The 16,374-nt window shown below is 41.2% G+C and overlaps 2 protein-coding genes across 18 annotated transcripts in view; one reads left to right on the forward strand and one right to left on the reverse strand.

Moving 5' to 3' along the window:
- LOC122438295 (DEAD-box ATP-dependent RNA helicase 30-like) overlaps positions 1 to 15,318 on the reverse strand; it is a 65,049-nt gene extending 49,731 nt beyond the window's left edge. For 9 of the 15 annotated variants that reach the window (XR_006268518.1, XR_006268517.1, XR_006268512.1 and 6 more), the window contains exon 1: positions 14,294 to 15,318. Coding sequence is in view for 4 of the 15 variants with exons in the window: in XM_043463003.1 (XP_043318938.1) it covers positions 14,739 to 15,318 (580 nt within the window). In the remaining 11 variants the exon portion in view is untranslated. The remainder of the gene's footprint in view (positions 1 to 14,293) is intronic. The other 6 variants (XR_006268520.1, XR_006268519.1, XM_043463003.1 and 3 more) reach the window with 1 other exon arrangement.
- KMT2E (lysine methyltransferase 2E (inactive)) overlaps positions 15,190 to 16,374 on the forward strand; it is a 94,700-nt gene continuing 93,515 nt past the window's right edge. For all 3 annotated transcript variants that reach the window (XM_043462983.1, XM_043462984.1, XM_043462985.1), the window contains exon 1: positions 15,190 to 15,323. The gene's annotated coding sequence lies outside the window, so the exon portion shown is untranslated. The remainder of the gene's footprint in view (positions 15,324 to 16,374) is intronic.

Consider the following 16,374-nt stretch of genomic DNA (forward strand, 5'->3'; position numbering starts at 1 on the left):
ATGGAAGCATAAACTCTTGGTATACTATTTACTATATTTTCATATATATATATATATCTCCATATGCTGTATTATGGATTTGCTCAAGTCATTTGTAGTTCTTTATATTTGGCATTTATAAATAACTTAAGTCAAAAGAATACTAATTTAACAATCTAAATGTAAGATCAAACAACCTGTTCTTGTTAATAAGCAAATTGGTATCTTTTGGACTGAAGACAGAGTAACCAAGGAGCAGGTGTATTTGAAAAAAAGTTCATTTATCAGTTTATGAAGAAAAGACACATTATTATCTCTTTAGCCAGTAATTTCCTTCAAGGAGGTTATTATACGGGAAGTCTAATAGTGTGCATAAAGCTGCTTGGTGAACATGATACATGTGGAATTATATGATGAGAATATTTACTGGTATTGGGGCTGGATTTTTTATGTTGAAGTGGGTCCTTAAGTCCTAACTCATGATATCTAAAGTTCTTAAAATCTACTACTCTTAAGTTACTAATATTAAATGAAAGAATGCTTCTTTCTGCTCTTGAGTTGCACTTCTGGGATTTCAAGTTCCTGCTTTTACCTTTAAGAGAAAACAGTAACCTTGGTTGAAAGATCATTGTCTAAATATCTCCGAAAAGTTAGTTGTAAAATTAGTAGGATGAAATGTCACTATGTTTAAAGTAACAACTGATAGCTCCTCCCCATTTAAAATGCTCCTGTATATTAAAAGAGTATAAATAAGGTATTTTTCACAAAAAAACCTAAGCACTCCTAAAAGACAGACTGATTCCAGGCTAACAAGACTTGGCCCTTATCTACTACAGAAAAAAGTCCATCAGAACATTACAATTTTTTTAGGAAACAAATTATGTCGCTATTCTGAAGAAACCTCCAAGAAGAAACTAAACGGTTCATGCCAATAGTACCCCCAGGCTTCTTAGGTTGGAGGTACAATAGAGCTCTCCAAAAAAGAAATAGGGAATGGGGAACAACTGTTGGCACTGTAGCTTTATAGACACATTTTAGTGGAATGCTTCCTTCCATGTGAGTGTTTATCAAACTGGTACCTGCATGGCAAGTGCCTGAGCATGAAAAGTTTCTGCAAAATGCAGACTCCTGGGTCACACTAAGGACTTCAGCAACTGTGGTTCTTATGGAATTGCTACATTCTAAGAAAATTACGAATGATACATAATAACTTGTTTGGGGGAACTGGGGTGGAGTCCTGGAATGCATAGTTAGTGAGCGTCCCAGATAATTATAGTAGTCAAACTAGCTTGGGAACTACTGACATGCAACATTTTAACATGCCTGTAGTAGAGAAGCTAATTTCTTTAAGTTTTTTTTTTTTTTTTTAAAGGCTTGGTAGCCATGAGTATGACCGTGGGCATTAAGAATTTGTCTTCAATGAAAAATCAATTAAGTTGTTAGAAATGGGTGACCAACCTTAAGTCTGCCCTGAATTAAATGTGTGATGATATTTCTACCAGTTTTCATGTAGCACTTTCACCTAACAGCTTGGAAAAGAAGGAAAAGAATTTGTCAGGATCTGTATAACAGAATGTATCACCTTATAAAAATGTTACAAATCTTAGAATTTTTTAACAGTGCCAAACCTGCCTGAAGATTATAAAATTGCTTGTTTTGTGGAAGGGACTGGTCAACACTTTACTAGATTCAACTTTATAAAAACGAATATCAACAATATCTTCTGTTGATTGTAAACTAATTAATAAGAATTCAGACTAAGGATCCTTCTGTGCAGAGACAAACATGTACTTTTTTATCAAAGCCATTTTGGGATGTTTAGTCCCTAGGACTGTTGCTGCCTATTGGTAAGCATTTATGATCTCCATTCATTATTTGTGGGACCATGCCTATTCTTTTGAAATGAGATACCAGAATCTAGTCCTGAAATTTTATCCTGTTAATAGGGCTGCTGATCAGTTTAGAAAAGTTTGCAATGGAAAGGTTCCTTTTTCTAATGTAATGAAGCAAAAGTACCCGTACAGTTATCTTATTATTATTATTATGCTATGGAAAGGCAAGTTTAACCTGAAAAATAAGAATTTATAACCAAATACCAGAGGTTGGACAGAATTTTCAATTTGATCAACACAATTGAACACTTTTTTTTGAGGAGGCTTTTATCTGCAATGGACAAAGAGTACTAGGAAAGATAGAGTTGATGTTCAATTATTCATCCACCTCCACCCCCAAATAGAGTGGCTTTGCTCTTGGGCACAACCATTACCATTTTCCTAGCTTTTCACTACAAAAATTCATCTTTACTTCTCTTCACAATTAAAGTTTAGGAGCTATTTTGCAGTTTCATACTTACAACAAAGAGAGAAGAGACCTAAGTAATTAAAACATTTACTTGAGCACTTACTATGCCCTGGGAATTAATGCAGGGACTATGTATTTATCTGAGAGAGACAACGCAAGTTAAACACGGCCCTTTAAGGGCTCACATTCTAGCAGGGTGTGGAGATTCTAAACAATTATAACAAACTGCTATGACATTAACAGAACTGGGTAAAGGGTACATGGAATTTAAATAACAACAGACTTCTGGGAGAGCACCAGAGAAAGCTTGAGAGAGAAAAGAACACTTGAACTGAAGGATGCATTCAGAAGCGGGTAGAGTAGGAATATTCCATGAAGAGATGATACAAAAGAAAGGTCTGACAGAACAAGTTTGGAGAACTGAAAGCAGTAATATGGGTGGAAGCAAAAGGAAAAGCAACTGGATCTTTGGAAAAAAGGGAGAAGCCACCAAGTCACAGAGTTCCTTCCTTTATGCCACTCTAGGAGCATGGATTCCTTTAAAGCATTTCAAGTAAGATCAGACTCACATTTTAGTAAAATCACTTTGAAGGATGTTAGATGGATTAGAAGGGGCAAGATTAAAGCCAGAGTAAGCTATGTCACTACACAGTTTTATATATACTCATTTATTTGACGGATATTTAGAGTAGGCTACTCTATGCCAGGTCTGAGCTAAAATAGTGGCAGTGGTTACAAAGACAAGGGGAGGTGAACCAAAAAATAATGGACATACTTATGGACATAACAGACACCAAATGTTGAAATGAGAGATGGTTCCTGGGTTTTGACAAGTTGTAGATCATACTGTTTGCATCCTATTTCTAAAGATAATATACAAGCATTTTGCCTTGTCACTACAAACTAGAACAACTCTGAAGAAAAATGCTTTCTGGGAATACTTGTCTGTTGCAGAATATTCATCTGTAAGCATACAACCCAGAGAGAACCAGTGAAACCATTATACTTTATTTCCTTTACCCTCATTTCTGTGAAAGCACACACAATATACAAATGCCCTATGAACTATAAATTTTCATGTTTTTGTTACCTTTTCTTTGTAGTATACAATGCTCTGAAATGGATTCTTTAATTTTATAATCCTTTTACACATTTGTCTACTTCCAGGATTGACTTGTCACAAAATGAGAGTTGAGATAACATGAATGATTCACAAATAATAATCCCAAATGAATTCTGGATTATTTTTCATTATTCCACAGCAAAAAGAGAGTAAGAACAATGCAGCAAGTTTTTCAGGCTTCCCTGGTGGCTCAGTGGTAAAGAATCTGCCTGCAACGCAGGAGACCTGAGTGTCATCCCTGCGTTGGGAAGATACCCTGGAGGAGGGAATGGCATCCCACTCCAGTATTCTTGGCTAGAGAATCCCATGGATAGAGGAGCCTGGCAGGCTGCAGTCCACAGTGTCACACAGAGTTGGACAGACTGAAGGGACTAAGCAGCAGCAGTAAGTTTTTCAAAGTAACAGTTTCTAAAATCAAGAGACCCTGTCCTTATTTGCTGTTAGTAACTATTTTTGAAATACATGTCAATGTATGACAAAACCCACTGCAATGTTGTGAAGTAATTAGCCTCCAACTAATAAAATGAAAAAAAAAAAAAGAAAAATGACAGTGTTGCTATTTAGACAACTAAATCTAGCAACTCTATAGTGTATTTGATTAGGCCTAAACCCCTGCCTATATGCAGGTCAGGAAGCAACAGTTAGAACTGGCCATGGAACAGACTGGTTCCAAATAGGACAAGGAGTACGTCAAGGCTGTATATTGTCACCCTGTTTATTTAACTTATATGCAGAGTACATCATGAGAAGTGCTGGGCTGCAAGAAGCACAAGCTGGAATCAAGATTGCTGGGAGAAGTATCAAGAACCTCAGATATGCAGATGACACCACCCTTATGGAAGAAAGTGAAGAGGAACTAAAAAGCCTCTTGATGAAAGTGAAAGAGAAGAGTGAAAAAGCTGGCTTCAAGCTCAACATTCAGAAAACTGAAGATCATGGCATCCGGTCCCATCACTTCATGGGAAATAGATGGGAAAACAGTGGAAACAGTGTCACACTTTATTTTTTGGGCTCTAAGATCACTGCAGATGATGACTGCAGCCATGAAATTAAAAGACGCTTACTCTTTGGAAGGAAAGTTATGACCAACCTAGACAGCATATTAAAAAGCAAAGACATTACTTTGCCAACTAAGGTCTGTCTAGTCAAGGCTATGGTTTTTCCAGTGGCCATGTATGGATGTGAGAGTTGGACTGTGAAGAAAGCTGAGCGTTGAAGAATTGATGCTTTTGAACTGTCTTTAGAGTCCCTTGGACTGCAAGAAGAGCCAACCAGTCCATCCTAAAGGAGATCAGTCCTGGGTGTTCATTGGAAGGACTGATGCTGAAGCTGAAACTCCAATACTTTGGCCACCTCATGCAAAGAGCTGACTCATTGGAAAAGACCCTGATGCTGGGAGGGATTGGGGGCAGGAGGAGTAGGGGACGACAGAGGATGAGATGGCTGGATGGCATCACCAACTCGATGGGCATGAGTTTGAGTAAACTCTGGGAGTTGGTGATGGACACGTAGGCCTGGCGTGCCGTGATTCATGGGGTTGCAAAGAGTCAGACATGACTGAGCGACTGAACTGAACTGAAACCCCTGCCAACTAGTTCTTTTTAGTCTGTCTCTCATACATACCGAATTGAATTGCTGCGTTCTACCAAAAATCCCTACAAGTTTCATGATTATTTTGCTTTGTTGATTCATATCTTAGAGATTTATGGACACACATTGATCTGTCCTAAATTTTGTTATCCTATCTTCAAAACAAAGACTCTGTTAGGCTCCTATAAGACATTAGACCTAGACTATGAGGCAGAAGTCCTTCATTTAGAACAAATCTAACCAGCTTGTTGGGAAGCTATCTAGTTGCTCACTGCTACTAATATATAAGGGAGTTACCCATGTATCTCTACAAAGACAGTTTATTATGACTAATAATTACCCTGTTCTTGTAAGTACCTTTCTTCCAAGTAGCTTAACAACTTTGGGTACACAATGCCTCTTTGATGCATAGTAACAGAATGAGTAAGCAAGGATTTAAGTTCTGCCAGTGAGAGGGAGAGGCTGCAAGGGAATGAATAATTAAACTCTAAACAATGAAACTACTTTCAAGTTCATACTTTAAGTCAAAATAGCCTGTGATGTCAAAACTCTTCCTTATGCTCTCAATCTAAAGAGGACCAATACCTTAACACATTTACCTTCACCTGATCATTCTGGGGCCCCAAATTCTAAGAAGTTTGCTGGTCTGGCTCTAATTACTGAGTTCTAAAATACCAAATTTTATGATTGATATGAAGATCTTCTTTTCACTGAGAATTCCTTTCCAAAGAATGAAATTAAAAATCCACATATGAATGCTTAACTATCCTCTTCCATCTTCTAAGCCTTACCTCATTTGATTTTATAATCTGATTCCTTCATTTTACATTGCCGATTCATTTCAGAATGATTATATTTTAATTTCACACAAATTGTTATTTCACAAAAATGCATAGCAAGGAAAAAACTGCATTTATAAATGTAACATTTATTCCAGTAGGAACATATGATTTGTTTTACTGTTTGAAAAATGGAAGACATAACCTAAGTATTATTTCTAGTATTTTTGGAACACATGATGGCAAGGGCTGGTGGGAGAAAAAAAGGTTATGCATAGAAAAGCAAGCAGTCGCTTTGCTTCCACAAATAGTTGATTTTACTAAGTACCTGGTTCAGAAAACTTAGCCATTTGTTCAAAGAATTTACCTTAAAAATTTTTTTCACTTTGATCTAAGTCTCCAATTAAATTCCGGTCAGAATTTAGACCTTATCCTTGAACATTTGATAATGGGGAATTTGATAATTTGATAATTCCCATTTGGCTGATAAAAAAAGGTAGGGATACACAGAAATAACTATGCCATAGCTATTATAGTTTCATAATCATGAAATTTTGATTTTCATGACATAAACCTCTGCTTCTTTCAATGTTTTCTGTTTTGTTTTTTATTTCAGAGAAGCTATTTGGACCTAAAGGTATGAATTAAGAAGTAATCTACTACCGAACTTCAATTAAAGCTCAGTTTACTCTATAACTTAATGTGAGGAAATTTTAAGAAAGTCTTAATCTCCCCATCAATTTAACTGGTCATCTTTACAGAGGCTGAGGGCTTCAAGAATACCAAAGTTTGACTTGTTGTATTATTTCTTGCCTACAGAGGTAAGGATAAATTTAGATCACACTGATACACATATTTCAACAGTATACATTGTTACATTAACTACAGAAACCGCAATTAATCAAGTGAGTAATCAAGAGGGAAGTCTGGAGAATACAAAAGGGTTGGAAAAAAGGGGGAAGAGAGCAAGAATGGGAACCAAAAATTAAGTGTCTACTCTATGTTAATGATCACGTAGGAGCAAGACAAAGATACATAAAATACTGAAAACAAACATGAATGACTTCTTTAAGCACTAACTGATTAGGATTCACTTAAAAATTAAGGAAAAAAGAAAACATGATCAAATTTGTTCATACCTAGAAAAATGAAGTACTTAAATCCAAGTTATCTTGATGGATATTTCCTCACTTGTAAAAAGACAATGAAAACCAAGTCTCTATCACTAAAAACTAATTTCTGTAAGACACAGCACAAAGGCAAAGATAACACTAGCTCACGTGACAGATTAAGCACAGCTGTCCCTCCATATCCTTGCCCCACAGATGTTAAGATCCCTTATAAATGGTATTCATTCTTAGCTTGTTCTGATGTTTTTAGCTACTTGTGAACATTTACAAATTATGACTCTGGTATCTAAAATGTTACATGACAGACTCTTTACTGAATGTCCAGTTTTCAATTTGGAGTTAGTAAGCAATATCTGGGTCCCTGTGAAGTCCCTGAGGACCTCTGTGAGACAAGTCAGTAATTTCCCTCTTTGAAACTATTTCCTCAAAATAAAAGAGAAAGAAGAGAGAATGGCTTGAGCTTCACTGATAAAAGGACTCTAGATTAAAAAAAATAATCTGGTTCCAGTCCACCCTCTTTTTCAGTCTCATCTCTCGGTGTACTTCATGTAAGACTAGTCAGACAGGTTTCTTATACTTAGAACATATTTTCTTTACTCCTGTTCTTTGCCTTTGCACCTAAAGCCATACTGATTGCAAATGCATTGTTTCACTGCTCCTACCCCATCCACTACTGAAATCCACATTGTCCCTCCTAGTTCAAAAATTCAATCTCCTCTACAAAGCACATTACCTGTTAACGGGCTCCTGGTTGAATGCTTACAATACAAACCTACAAGGCTTAATCCCGAAGCGTTAGTTGCTCAGCTGTGTCCGACTCTTTGGCACCCCATGGACTGTAGCCCACCAGGCTCCTCTATCCATGGAATTCCCCAGGCAAGAATATTGGAGTGGGTTGTCATGCCCTTCTCCGGAGGATCTTCCCAACACAGGGACTGAACCCAGGTCTCCTACATTGCAGGCAGATTCTTTACCATCTGAGTCACTGGGGAAGCCCAAACCCAAGCCAGATTATAAATTAACAGAATACAGACTAGTCCTATTCTATGCTTAGTCGCTCAGTCGTGTCCGACTCTTTGTGACCCCATGGACTGCAGCCCGCCAGGCTTCTCTGTCCATGGGGATTCTCCAGGCAAGGATACTGGAGTGGGTTGTCATGCCCTCCTGCAGGGGATGTTCCCAACCCTGTGATCGAACCCAGATCTCCCACATTGCAGGCAGATTCTTTACTAACTGAGCCACCAGGGAAACCCTAGCTTGTACAAACAGGTACAAATATTTAAGTGAAGAGGACGAGGTGGCAGAAAGCAGATTTGAGGACTAAAAACACTGGCAAAATAGGTGATAAATGGATGGGTGGGTGGGAGAACCCCAAAAGTTCTGTAACATGATGGTATAGAATGAACCAGAACATTTTCCATCCATTTATATATCCAACTGACTTGCTATCATTATGATAAACACATGCTATGGCAAAATGTTCAGGCAGTTAGCATCAGAGCACATTATGTTATTCCTGCAACAAAACTGAGTGCCTGTTATATGCCAGGAACTCTGTCTGCACTTTAGCCACAAAGATGAGACACTGCCTACCAATATTTCATAAACTATAACGGAAAAGAAGAACATGACAGGACAGTGTGACAGACACAGAATTAACAAAGAAAAGGGAATATCTCATTTTCTGGAGATAAACCGGAGACACATGAAGGACGTTGCATGCCATAGGTTGATCCTCAAATGTGGCAAACTAATTGAGTGTTTTAAGCAAAAAAGACTGATTGGAAAAATGTTTGATTATATAAATTTACCTAGAAGGGGAGAACCATTAAAAGGAAACAAAAGGAGAAAAGCTAAGAGAAAAAAGGTCAGTTTTGAATTTGTTCAGAGACGTGTGAGATATTTAGCAGTTCCAATTGAGTTCAGAGACGATTCTGGAGTTCATCAATAGGTAAAAGGGTGGGAATTGATTGTGTAAAGGTGATTCAATGGACATGAATTTAAGCAAACTATGGGAGATAGTGGAGGCCAGAGGAGCCTGGTGTGCTCCAGTCCAAGGGGTCGCAGAGTTGGACACAACTTAGCAACTAAACAACAAAAGGTGACTGTGGACAGAACACTGGGAAACAAGCAGCAGAAAAAAGCAATTAATAAAAACAGGAAGGACATGAGTAGCAACTAGCAAAGGGAATTAGCATATAGACCAAGGAGTTTTGAAGAGGTATATTCTAAGGAATCACATACTATAGGTTATATACCACCACCCACATCTGGAGCACATAATAAAGAACTTTCACAAAATGTTATAAATGCAAACAGTTGTATATAGTGTTTTCTTATTTCCTAAGATAAAACTTACTTAAAAGGCTGAGTTTGTGGAGAAGAGGAACTAGTTAACTTTTAGTCATTTAAAGTTCAAAGATGGTACAAGTGAACCCCTGACCTCTATGTTATGGGTAGAATATCTCTTCAGTCATATATAATTTTTCAAAGGAGTTTATCTTGTCAACCGAACTGAAAAATATAAGAGCTAGGAATTATCTTCCATGTTTCCATGTATCTTAAATATGGTGTGAAAAGTATTAGTCATTGTGTCCACCTCTTTGTGACTCCATGGACTGTAGCCCACCCTGTTCCTCTGTCCGTGGAACTCTCCACGGACAGAGGAACAGGGTGGGCTCTTGGAGTGGGTGGCCATTCCCTTCTCCAAGGTATCTTTCCAACCCAGGGACTGAACCTGGATCTCCCATCTGTCTGAGCCACCAGGGAAGCCCTAAATATGTTAGGAATGTAAATTATTTGATTGAACTTAGAGCTAGAGTTCCAGTCTGTCCCAAGAACAAAGCAATTGCAGAGAGAAAACCATAATATGGTTTTAAATCTAAGATACAAATATTAACGTACTTTGAGAGGGTACTTCCCTGGTGGTTCATCTGGTAAAGCATCCACCTGCAATGCAAGAGACCTGGGTTGATCACTGGGTAGTGATCCCCTGGAGAAGGAAATGGCAACCCACTCCAGTATTCTTGCTGGGAAATCCCATGGACAGAGGAGCCTGACAAGTTCATGTGAATCCATGGTGTCACAAGAGTCAGACACAACTTAGTGACTAAACTACCATCACCTTTAAAAATAAATACTTTTGAGGATAAAATATATTAAAGTGATATAATCCCTTTAAATAAATTATCACACAATATAACTTGGTTTAATTTTCAGTTGTATGAAATACCATTTACCCTGGGTCCATAACCAAATTACTTTTAATAGAACCAGCACCATATAAAAGATTGTTTACTGAAGGTATATTCTGTACCTCAAAAACACAATGTTGACCATGTCCTTTTCTGTTAAGGTGTATGCATATAATAAAGGAGAAACAAAAAACCCCAAACCCAGTTTTCTTTTGTAAGAAATATAAGTGCAAGATCAACACTGAAACAAGCAGAATTTATGGCAAACATAAGCACTAAAGAAAAAAATGGCATTAAAAAAAAGGCATAAAATACTTTTCCTAGATCACTCAGAGAAGGTGGGGTCTGTAAGTTTTTGCTATTTCCTATTTGCCTCATGTAGATAGAAGAACATGATTTTTCTAGTTTCCAGGTGAAATCCCGTATTTACAGATGTTTTAAACTTGAACTAAACATAAACAAGTCAACAGGGAAGAGACTATGGACCTGATCTTTTTCAATAGCAGAGAGCAGGTAACTTTCTTTTAGATACTTAGAGGAACAAACTTATTAACTCTCCTTAAGAGAAAAACATCAATTTGACCTAAGGTATCCACAACCCTGCAAAGTTTTTTTGACCAACACTTGCAAATACGAATTTTAGTGCTAACACAAACACCTTGCCCAGGGAGAATAAGATAGCACTTAATCTGTGCCCACCCACCCCCAGGAAGTTAAACTAAGCAAACTGTGTTATGTTGTTTAACTATAATATTTTAAGGTGTATTTAATGGTTTCAACTCAGTTCTCAGATATAAATCTTTTCATTCTGCATTTAAAGGCCATTAAAATCAGGGAGAGGTGAAGCAGAGGAGTTTTATATAAAAACAAAATCTACTGAAAGTCACATGTAATTAAGATGATTTTTTTTTTTTTTTTTTTTGGGGCGCCCGCCGCCGCCGCCATGCTGCCCGGCCAGCGCGCGCACAGCGGGCGGGGGCGGGGCCCCGATTTCTTTTTTTACTATGAATTTAGTTTCAGCAAATGTCAAAAAATAAAGTTAACAGACAACGACTATTCAAAAATCCCAAAAGCTTTAAGACAGAAGGCTTATCAGTGTTTATGCTAAAAGCTCAAATTTGATTTCCTGCAGGGCTTCATTTTACATATCATTTTAATAAGCCCTATTATTGGAATGTCAACCTTATAATACATAAAACACATATAGCTGCTAGTGGCTGACACAGTAACACATAAAATGACAAGTGACAAAAACATAAGGGCAGTACTTACTGGGTTTATCTATATCAGAGCAAGCAGTACTACATGATAAGCACCAAGTATATCAAGGGACTATAAAACCCAAATAATTTCTGGTGTTCAGATATCGTTGAAGTTTGTAGGTTAAAATGTCCATTAATAGGTGAGAAATATGAACGTTAAAAAATACTAAGGCCATTTGCTGTTTTCCCATCTTTGTGGGGGCAGCACTCTCTGTCCCATTAGCAGCCTCCCCTCCCCATCTCACACGTGAAAGGGGAGGAAACCTTGCTGCTGAGCATCATCAGCCCTTTACCTCTACTCAAACTCTGAGAGTCAAGAGGGCTTTTTGTTTTTGGCTTGTTGATTTAGTCTGAAAGCTACAGTTTGGGATCAAGTACCAAGTATAGTTTTTTTTTTTTTTAATGAGTTCAGGAAGCCTGTGGCCCCTGGTAAACCTGAACACTGCATCTGCAGCTCTGACATGAAAATTTGGATGTTTAATTAGAGAATGGGCACAAATGAAATTGTCGAGGGAGAACATAAAATGCAAGAAGGTAGACAAAGACAAGTAACTGCAAGTACTATTTCAAGAGTCACAGGAAAGTAAAGAAAAATTAGAGCTAAATATGTTCATGGATTTGGCAATCAGGAACAGTGAGGAAACAAATGGATTAAAAGCACAAGGATTTGGTTCCATTAGCTTGCAATATGGCCTGTTTTCATTATTAAGGCACAGTGAAGTTATAACATTTTGAAAATTACATTTAAATCTACTGACTTCATATTTACTCCCTCTTTTCTAAGCCAGAAGAAAATTCCTTTAAGGGGAATGAGACATTTACTTATATGTAATATAGATCCCTGAAATTACTCAAGAATTCTTATAGGAAAAAAAGCCCAATTTATATTGAGAGTGGACAAAAAAGTTTAACTTTAAAATCTTTGTACTAAAGCATTAAAAATTCAATCTTGTTTTCAAACTACCAAGTCTACAACTAAGACTAAGGAAATAGCTCAACCTTGGTTCCAGGTTAAACTTATCTTTGTAGGACCAACAAACATTCTCACAGCACCAAATATAGATCTTCAGTAAAAAAGCAAGTCAGGTTTTAGATGGAAAAGTCTTTGTTGAATAACTCCCAGCTCTCACTCAACACCACCCAAGGTGAGAAGCCCCTTTTCTTCTCTAGTTCAGTTAATGGCTGCTATACTACTTTGGCAAGTGGGAACAATAAAAAAATAAAATTAGACTTCCCTACTTAATCTGCTAATATTGACCATAAGAACTTTTGAGCTGCTGGAAATCTTCACCTAGCAAAGTTTCAAATACTAAAATTAAAATTCGTACTTATACAAGTGATTTAAAGAAGCAAGTTTTAATATTTCATAATGGTGCAGGAATCTTAATGAAGAACAGTTACCAAAAATGATTACAATTTCATTTTTATTTTTAAAAACCACAGTTAAGAGGACAACAGAAAAACAACAGGAGACCAAGAATACTGAAAACACCTGTAAATAAATACTTCATGTATATTACAATACTAGCAGTTTTTATTCTGTATTACTAATTACGTCTAAATTAAAAAAAAAATTCAGATAGGATTTAACATTTTTGTAGGATATACAGACAGGGAGAAAACGGGAAGAAAGTAAATACAGATAGAAGCGACAAGTTTGAAAAGGGCCCTCAAACTTCAGATGGTATACTCCTTGATTTCTTTTTAACGTTCAGGAAATTACAAGTGTTCCTGGGTATGTATCATCACGCTTTTTACACTTGATTCCAAACTTAAAGATTATTTTGCTATTCGAACCTGGAAACTTAAGTTTTCTCAGAAATTAATCGATATTCCTCAGCGCTGTGGCCCAGCAGCTAGACTCTACTCAGTCCAGTGGCCTTTCCCGACTCGTGGCTGATTCCAGCTCCCACATTAGGGACCTGCCACCTTACGTAAGTATACTTCGTAAGGAGAAAGGCAGATAAGAAACAGGGCGACAAGCCTTTCTTTTCACCAACAGCCGTCACAGCCCCATCAGGAGCGTCCCTCGGGGGGCTTTCCCCAGCGAGCCGCAGCTGTTAAGCAGTATGGGGGAGGGGAAGCACCCTCAGTCAACTCTTCCTCTTCAGGCCGCCGCCGCCGACCGCACCACAGACTACTCCGCCCCAGCCCTTTCCCCTCCCCCGCCCCCGCCTGGGTCTGAGCCAAACCCCACAGGAATGCAGCCCGGTCACATGCGCTGCGGCGACGGTGGACGTGCCTCTCCCCCCGCGCCCCAAGGAGACCCAGCGCCATCTTGCCCTGACGCAGTTACTAAAGTCACGGGAGAATTTGTTTCCTCGTCCGCGCCAGCGCCCCAAAGTTTCGCAGAGGCCGAGCCGGGGCCCTCACCTCGCGCAGGGACAGGAGAAAATAGTCAAGGAAGAGCCTTTAGATTCCCTTCGCCACGGCTTGTGTTCCGAATCGGCCGCGGCAGCAACGAACACCATCGTCACTCTCCCTCTCGGCCTTTGCAACAGCCTCCCCCTACGGCTCTGGCCCCACCCGCTGCTGCAGCATGAGGTCACTGCTAGCCAATCAGGACGCGCTCGACAGAACACATCAGACTCTGATTGGCTGCATAGACCACCTCTGCCTCTCCCCACCCCGCTTACCGAGCGCTCCGGGTCGCTGTGGAGCAAGAAGACGGAAACCGCCATTTCGGGGAAAGACCCCGAAAACAGGAACCGCAATCACAGTGTCATTTTACTGGGGAAACCCTTTATTCTTTGGCCTTCCCTTTTGTTCTTCGATAACCGTCTGTCTGACCCTCCCCCGTTTAGTCAACTGCCATCTAAAGGAATTCCCGATCCCCTCCCCACACATTATCCCGCGGCGGGGAAATCGTTTCCCCGGGCCAAAGAAGTAGGAGGTAGCGACGGCAACTGCACCGACGGCAACGACAGCTTTTTACCCCGATACACGGTGGCAGGGAGGCGGCGCTGACGGTGGCTGTATTTTTCCAGCTGCTTCTCCCCCCGACCTCTTCCGTTTCTCGCTCCTCCATCGAGACGGCGCTGGACTCAACAGCTCCGCTTTTATCCGGTGCTCGGAGCCTGCGCACTGAAGCCGCCTCAGCCCCTAGTGGGCGTCGAGTGACACCCTAACCGAGTTCACCCCGCTCCGGAGGCCAGACTGGGGGGGGGGGTGGAGGGGGGGGAGGAAAGAACAGGACAGAGGTGGTTTTGGGAGTGGGAGAAAGTGCTTGCGGGGAGGGTGGGGGGTCTTTCCAAGGCCTACAGTCATCATCCTTCCACCCAGTAGTGTCGCGCCCAAGCTCACCCATATCCAGACTTGAGGGCTACTCAGGGAAAGGGGATAAAGAACCAATCCCATCAAATACCGAAACTTTCCCAAACCTTCGGTGAATTGTTGAATGCATCTGTTGTGAAATAGACGGAGATTTCTGTCGACCGCTCTGCCTCCAGTTGGCTGTCTTCGAGCCTCCGTGGAGAGGCAACGACGGGCGGCAGCCCATAAGTAAAATGGCGGCGGGCAGCTTCGTCCCCTCCCCCTCTGCCCCTGCGGAGCGGGGCGGGCGGGCCCCGTGCACTTGCCGCCGCCGCGGCCGCCGCCGCCGCCGCCGCCGCCGCCGTCAGCCGCCATTTTCCCAGAGCGAGAGGCAGTGACACTGAGCGGGCGCAGGGGGCTGAGTCGGAGACGGTACCTGAGTTCGGAAGCGGCAAATAGAGGGGGCATAGACACTCTGAGCAGCCTCGCCATAGCCTCTGCGTTCCTGCTGACTGTCTCTGTGCCCCCTCCCCTACTCCTCGGTTGCTGGCGAAGAGGCTGAGCGCTGCTGTTTGGGGAGGGGGTGTGTGGAGCCGGCTCCTGTGTCTGCAGTGGCTGCTGTCGGGGGATCGTCTGACCGCGGAGGTGTGGAGAGACTCCTTGGGGGTCGAGCAAATAACGGGGTTCGGGTGTCTGGTGTGTGAACATCACAGGTCAGTGCCTGTCGTCTTCTTGGGAGTTCCTGGGGTTTGCGGGGTGGAGGGACGTGTGTTTCCAGGGGGAGGGGGCTTTCTCATCTTTATCCTTACGGTGTGGGGGAGTCGACGTTGACTCAGGTGTCTCGGCGGGGGCTGGACGTTGCTTGTTTGATTCGAATATATCCTTTTTCCTCCTTTTCACTAGGAAGGGAGCATTATGGCGGGTTTTAGGGTTGGGGAAGGGGAAACTGGCAGTTAAACCCCCTTGAGAGTGGGAGTTAGGGAGGGGGCGCACTCGTCGCCGGCAGCGGGTTAGAGCCGCTTGGGTAAGGAGGTAGGTTTGTGACTGTTAGCAGGGTTTGTGTCGAAGTGGTCCCAGGAGCTGCCAGCTCTCTCCCTTTCCTCTACCGCATCTTGTTCAGGTGCTGGGAACCCGTATAGGCCCCATTTTCTTCTGCTGCTTCCATTTGTCGCCTGGCAGTCTCTGGTTTAATTTTCTCGTAAATATGAAGGGAGTGGAAAGAACGCCTTGGGTATATCCCTTTGTGGGAGAACGAGTCAGCTCCTCATCCTCTCCAGGAGAGGGTAAACCCGCCCCTGAGGTGGTCACCCCAGTACCCAGCCGTCTCAGGCTGCCCCCCGCCCCCTCCCCTCTTGCATTATCGTCACCCTTTACTGTAGCGGAGGCTTAGAAGCCACAATATGGCACATTTGAGGAAAGCTGATTTTGACCAAGGGATTGGCACAAACACTGTGGCAGCAGACACAGAAGAGAAACAAACGGTTCACTGTGCTAAACAGGGGAGGAGGAGAGAGCAAACAATCCGGAGGGCTCTCTCCATCGGCCTTAGCTCCTTAGAGATGCATTCTTGCTGGACTGTGTCTTACGAACGACACAGTTTAAAGTCAAGGGGGAAATCGCTATAGTTAGCTTTAGAGTAAGCCCCGTTTTGCCCGTTTCCCCTCACCTTTTAGAGATGTGAATAACATAAGGTGTTCGGAGTTCTGGAGACCTTGGAGAGAATTAAGTGCGGTGCATTCAGCTCTAGGCTGGAGACATCAATAG

This window comes from Cervus canadensis, chromosome 3 (genome assembly GCF_019320065.1).
Source record: "Cervus canadensis isolate Bull #8, Minnesota chromosome 3, ASM1932006v1, whole genome shotgun sequence".
NCBI lineage: Eukaryota > Metazoa > Chordata > Mammalia > Artiodactyla > Cervidae > Cervus > Cervus canadensis.